We start from the raw sequence: 6,353 nt of genomic DNA, 5'->3' as shown, positions 1-6,353 counted from the left end.
TAAGTGTGTTATTGCATGAGACTTGGCGCGAGGTCAGCAGAACCTTTCAGGTTGCAAGACAGGCTGGCTACAAAGGCAGAAGCAAATGCTTCTCTCTGTACCTTAAATACTTGTATAGAACTTTCTGTAACTAATAAGAAGCTGTTTCCACATGACAAGCCACAAAATACTACAGCCTGAGTTGGAGACGCCTGCATTACATTGTGTTCCCTTTTCAGAGCAGGGATGCAGAACCCAGGAGCCCTGGCTTCCATTTCGCACCATCCCCATTGAAAGCTGCCAGCATTGCTCTTGTATCGTTTCTATAGGATTAACTGTGCTGCAGGTACTGTGGAGACTGTTAGGGCTCCCTCCCTTCCCAAGGTAACCCACAGGTTACACGCCAAGGTAAAACAGCAAGTGTAACTTTTTTTATTGCAAAAACAACATGCATTAAATCAACACCGCAAGCTTACAAGCCGCTAGCGGGTCGGGCTGGAGGAAAGGCATTCCCCACCCTGTTCTAAGTTATTACCTGATGGGTCTCGGGAACCCCACCCTGCGGCCCAGGTGGGTCTCGGGAACCCCACCCTGCGTCCAGGGTGGGGAGACTACCTCCTTTCTCGGGTCCTCAGCCTTGTCCTCCCCGAAGCAGTTCCGCTCAGGGCCCAGGTTTTCTGACTTTTATACCTTCCTTCTCGTTAACTATCTCTTTCAGAAGGGGGTTCACTTTTAGCCTCACTGCCTTTCTGGGATTAGAGCCAAGCCATTATCTCATTTTGCAAAGCTGCCATTTCTAAGTAAAAGCTGTTATCTTTAAGTTCCTCTTGGGTCAGGATTTCCAGGGCCGTTGGTCAGGCAAGGACATTTCCCCCCTTTTTTTTTTCTTATTTTTGTCTTTGCATATCAGCAAACAGCAGCAGATGCATTAGGTCATTATCCCGTGGCTTCTAGGTTCCGTGAAGCTGGCCCCCCCTTCGGGGTGTTAGCTTGGCCTCCTCCCAGAAGCCTCTCTGGGACAGGCCCCACAGAGACCAAGGTGACAGTGGGTCTTACAGCCTCAGTAGCATCCACCAGCTCAAACCACCCTGCTCTGGGTCTCTTATTACTGGGGAAGACTGAAGAGTCTAGGACAGTGGTTCTCAACCTTTTTTTAGAATCAAGGTACTTCACAAAAATGCCAGCTCTTAGCTTTTGCTTGTTTTTTGACTACAGAAAAATACTACCGCAATTCTTCCATTGCAAACAACTCAGAAATCCCACAGCAGGGCAGGGTGTTTCCCATTTGAAATCACTTGAGTTTATCTTGTGAATCACATCTGTATACCTAACAGTACTAACATTGTATAACAGCCTGCAGCACCCCTGAAAGGGTCTCGGGGTACCCCAGGGTGCAGTGGCACCCTGGTTGAGAATCACTGCTCAAGGACATGGGCTCCAATTCTTCTCTCTGATACACCACTGCAGCCCCACCGACATCAGTGGGTGTGACCAAAATATCCTTCCTTCTTATAATTTTCATATTGACACACGTCTCTCCCCTAGGTGAAATCCACGGCCACACCCTGATAGACATCGGCTCTGGTCCCACCATCTACCAGCTCCTGAGTGCCTGTGACCACTTTGAGGAAATCATTGCCACTGACTACCTGGAGGTAAATCGTGAGGTCCTCCGGCAATGGGTGCAGGACAAGATGGATGTCTTTGACTGGAGCCCCTACATCAAACATGTCTGCAAGATTGAGGGCAGAGGGTAAGCAGTGGTCAGAGTATGGCATGGGTGGACACCGGGCTGGAAAGGGTGCCAGGGCCAAGCTAACAGCATTGCAAGCAGATTGAATGGACTGGGTGGTGGCAGGGTTGAGGCTGGCCTTGTCTGCATTTACCTGTGTCTGCCCCCTGAAGCGTACTCTGGGAAGGACCAGAGACAGCAGGGGCTGGCAGAAGGCATGGGAGCATCTACATGTGCCTGCTGCCAGCTGCTGCATGGTGCCAGAAGCCTTCCTCCAGGCAGCAGAGGTGGTATAACCCTGCCAGCAAGACACAGGGCTCTGATGTCCAGAGGTTTGGGTGCAGACACACTGTAAGGAGACCTGTGGCCTTTGTGACCAGGAACAGGAATGAGGGGATCCACTGCGCTGGGGGGCTGGGTAGCGTTGGAGACACCAGGCAGCTCAGCCTAAAACCCCAAGCTCTGGCTGAATTTTTAAGTCAATGGAGATACTTCCAACGCTGGGGGGGATAGGACCTGTTGCTATTTGCTAGTTAGGAATGGATAAGAGGAAAGTGGGGATGGAGCTGCAGGGATGTGCAGATGGGGTGGTGAGCAAAGGAGAAGGGACTGGTGGTGTCCTGTCAGCTTGCATGTATCACAGGTGGGGGCCCCCCATACAAAGAGTCTATGACCCCCCCAGCACTAGCCGTGGTATGATATGCACTTACCATAGTAGGACACGTACGCAGTCACAGTGATATGCAGTTGCACATGCAAACAAATGGGCACTGGGTCATATATACATGCTCTCGTATTCACACTCATGCCATCTCTCTCTGTCATGCTCAGCTGCACGCACACACATGCATACTAACAGTTTTGCAGATTCAGATTCACACTCACACTAGAGTCATAGAACCACAGGGTTGGAAGGCACACACAGAGTAGGTGGTCCGAGTCCCAGCCCTAAGGCAGGGATGCTCCTCCTAAATCGTCCTTGTCCAGTGCTTGTCCACCCTCCTCTTGAAAACCTCCAATGCAGGATAGTCCGTATGGCCTCCCACACCAAGTCACACTCCCTCCAATTCACACTCATACCCATATGGTCTGACACACACATTCCCACTCTCCCCTCTTTGCTCTATAAGTGAGTCCAGGCCCATGACTCCTTCACTCACCAAGTGATGCTTCCCATATGCATTCATCTCCCTTGTGTGCCTGTAGCACAAATCAGACTCAACATGTTTGTTAATGCCCCTTCCCTGTGACCAGCTGAGTCTCCCTCCCCAACCCCTGCCATGCCCTCTCTCATGGGCAGCCCTGATTCTTTCCTGGCTCACACAGGGAACAGTGGAAGGAGAAAGAGCAGAAGCTGAGAGAGAAACTGAGGCAGATCCTGCCCATTGATGTCCACCAGCCCAACCCGGTGGGCTCCCCACTCCGCCAACTAGCTGATGCCATGGTTTCCACTTTCTGCCTGGAGGCTGTGAGCCCCGACCGGCTGAGCTTTGAGCGAGCCCTGAAGAATGTCACCTCGTTGCTCAAGCCAGGGGGGCACTTCCTCCTCATCGGAGCCCTGGAGGAGTCCTTCTACCTGGCTGGGGAGGCCAAGCTCTCAGTGGTACCAGTGAGTGAGGCCGATGTCAAAGAGGCCTTGACCAAGAGTGGCTACAAGATCCATGACTTCCGTTCCTACATCATGCCTCCCAGCCTGAAGATTGGGGTGGACGATGTGAACGGAGTCTTCTTTGTCCATGCGCAGAAGCAGCCTGTGGTGTAAGATGCCGGGCTGGGCAGGGCAATACTCTTGCTCTTGACTAAGATAGATGTGCAGCTTCGGTAGCTAGATAAAACCCATGATAGGCAGATAATCCCCCCAGTGCATGATCCTCCATTAACACCCCCCCCACATCAGCTACATCACTCATGTCCTTGATATATTTGGCAGCGAAGGGGTAAGCAGGCAGGTGAATTAGGGGTCCCTTAGTATATTCTAAGCTTCTATTAACAACAAGGGCTGTGGGCAGAGGCTGCCTGTTCCCAAATAGGGAGCATGTAAGGCCTAGCTAGGTTTTGGGAGCTATGATAGTACAGAAGATGGGGGCAGCCTTCCCTAGGTTTAGATGTTTAAAGTGAGATCATCTTCAATTCATGCATTTGCAAAGCATCTGCTGCTTCAGCAGCTGAGTATTTATCAGACGTAGCAAACCAGCCAGGCCTTCTGCGGGCTGCAGCAGCACTTGGTATTTTCCTGCTTCCTACCCCGGCCCCAAGTTAGCACCCAGGGGAGCTTCCCCAGTCACCCCAACGTAGTTATTATACTGGCACGTACAGAGCACTCTCTTAGGTTCAGTGTGCTTATAGGACATCCTAAAACTATTCTGCATCCCTCAGAACAAGAGGAGAGCTGCAGGCTTGTTCATAGATGGGGAAACCAAGTCACAGAGCTATTAAAGAGGGGGTGATTACTTGAAAGAAAGAGATTTAGAGCTGCTATTAGAAGTCCGCTGCTTCCCACTTCTGCTCATTCATTCCTCCCCCCACCTGACTCAGCCTCATCGTGCATGATATACAGCAACCTTTGGGCAGAGCAGACCAGCCACTAGTGTTCAGCATCAACTCCAGAATAATTTCTAAGAGGCAATGGAAAAGGAGTGTATTCCCAGTTCCAGGAAGGGAAGTTAGCAGTAACAAGACTAGTAATGAAATCACTTTCATAGTTGCACAGAATATAACTGTCTGAGCTAGAATTTCACTGGGATTCCTGGGGCAGAATTAGCAAAGTTCATGGTCTGATGCCAGTCCGACTGATCAGGAATTGAAAGGAAACTCAGAGACTGATATTTTGAGAGTGAGTTAAAAAAGAAAAAGAAAAAAAAAGCCTGGGAGAGTCTTACACGAAGCTAAGTATTTTTATGACATTCTAGTGACTGCATATGCTGATTTTGTGGCAAACTGTGTTTTCCAAGCAGAGGTATGTTTGAGATACAAACTCTGTGCCACAGCTCTATTGCATGAGAATCCAATGAAAATAAAACCTATGACCTGAACGCAAGTGAGCTGTTTAGTTTGACTATCTCCATTGGGCAAAAGCACCTGGAAGAGCTCTTGAGAGGTCACACTGTCTTCCCTTTTCCCCAAGGCATGATCAGCCAGCTGCCAGGAATGGTTGAGATCTGTTTGCCTAACCTGTTCTTCGACAGCTCACCTCTCCTTTGGTGAATCCTGACACTGCTAAACCATCCTTCTGATAGAAAGCTTTTCTAACATCCAACTGAAATCTCTTTTGCTGTAATTTAACTCCATCACTTCCCGTCGTAGATACAGTCCACCCTCATTCCACGAGCCACCAGGGACCTCAGCTGGTGGCTCCTCCACGAAGCCATCTCCACAGGCATATACCTGGCATGATGCAGGGACATCCCCAACACCTGCCCCTTCTGACACCCTGGCACATGTCTACCTTGAGTGCGTCAGGCTGCAGCCTTTTTAGCAACTCCTCAAGAACCTTTTGCCAAAGTTCTGGCTGTATTACTCCCCGCACCTTTTCATTTATGCGCTCCCCATCCCTGGCCCCACCAAGTCCTGGGACCTCCTGGTCAACTTCCTCCTGGCTCTGGCTAAGCTGGCTATCTATCTGACCAGAAAGGAGGCTCTGGCCAGGGGGAGGGAGTACCCCTAGTGACTGTGGGTCTTCCAGTCCATCATTCGCTCACATCTCTGGGCAGGGTTTCAGTGGCTCCTTGGAGAGCTTGTGTGTGGGCCCAGGCCCACAGTGCCCTGTGTGTCCCAACCTTGGTCCATCTTAGATGGAATAGGCATGGAGAACACAATTCTTTTCTCCCTCTTCTTGGCAACCTTTTACATGTTTGGCACGTTATCCTGTCTCACCTCACATCTGTTAGAAAAAGCCTAAAAAGCAGGTGAGATTCTATAAGAGTGTGAAGTGGTTAGGATTACTGCTCAAAAGACTTTTAAAATGCAAAATCTTTAACTCCACTCCAACCCTTCTAAAGTTTTGTACAGGAATTCTCCCCTTCCCCCTGCCAGCCAGCACATGGCATTCTTCCCCAAATTAATCCTCTTTCTAAATCACTCTCCAAAATTGTTTGGAAGCTAAAAGGCTAAGGGGCAGCATTTTGCAGAGAACCTGGTCACTGAGAATCTTAACATTAAGAAACATCCAAGCTTCAAAGGGCTTTTTACTTTTTTGTATGGTCCCCTGCTATTGTCTAAGGAAGGGGTCAGCAGCATTTTGGGAACAGTGGAAAGAACCCAGCATTGTCCAGAGATTCCTACCCAGCCATTTGCCACCACCCAGGCATTATGCAGGCAAAGCCCCACACGGCCAAATCACTGCTGATATCTAGGCTTTGTGACTCTTGCTGGATCAATTCTGGCCTGGGGGAGGGGGGGCATGGGCACCAACTACTAGCTTAAGTTCTGCTGTCTCTTGTCTCTGGCAGATGGCCCAAGACAAAAACTGCACACAGAGTCCACAAGTTGCACTGAGAAGGGGTAGTTTAAAGGACTCCCTGCCTAGTTTTCAGAGGCAAGAAGATACCCACACACCTCGACTGAAAACGGGAACAGCAGTGACTCAGCACCTTTGGAAAAATTAATATATTTTTGGAAAAATATGTATACACTTCAGCTCACA

General features: G+C 49.7%; 1 protein-coding gene across 4 annotated transcripts in view; it reads left to right on the top strand.

Annotated features, from left to right (window-relative positions):
* Window positions 1-4,748, top strand: part of PNMT (phenylethanolamine N-methyltransferase) — a 15,647-nt gene extending 10,899 nt beyond the window's left edge. For all 4 annotated transcript variants that reach the window (XM_025202946.1, XM_025202947.1, XM_025202948.1 and 1 more), the window contains 2 exons: window positions 1,525-1,732; window positions 3,038-4,748. In XM_025202946.1, coding sequence (XP_025058731.1) covers window positions 1,525-1,732; window positions 3,038-3,473 — 644 coding nt within the window. In that variant the 3' untranslated portion in view covers window positions 3,474-4,748. The remainder of the gene's footprint in view (window positions 1-1,524; window positions 1,733-3,037) is intronic.
* The last annotated feature ends 1,605 nt before the right edge of the window (window positions 4,749-6,353 follow it).

Source organism: Alligator sinensis, unplaced genomic scaffold (assembly GCF_000455745.1).
Source record: "Alligator sinensis unplaced genomic scaffold, ASM45574v1 scaffold886_1, whole genome shotgun sequence".
Lineage (NCBI taxonomy): Eukaryota > Metazoa > Chordata > Crocodylia > Alligatoridae > Alligator > Alligator sinensis.
This window is presented reverse-complemented; position numbering and strand designations above follow the sequence as displayed.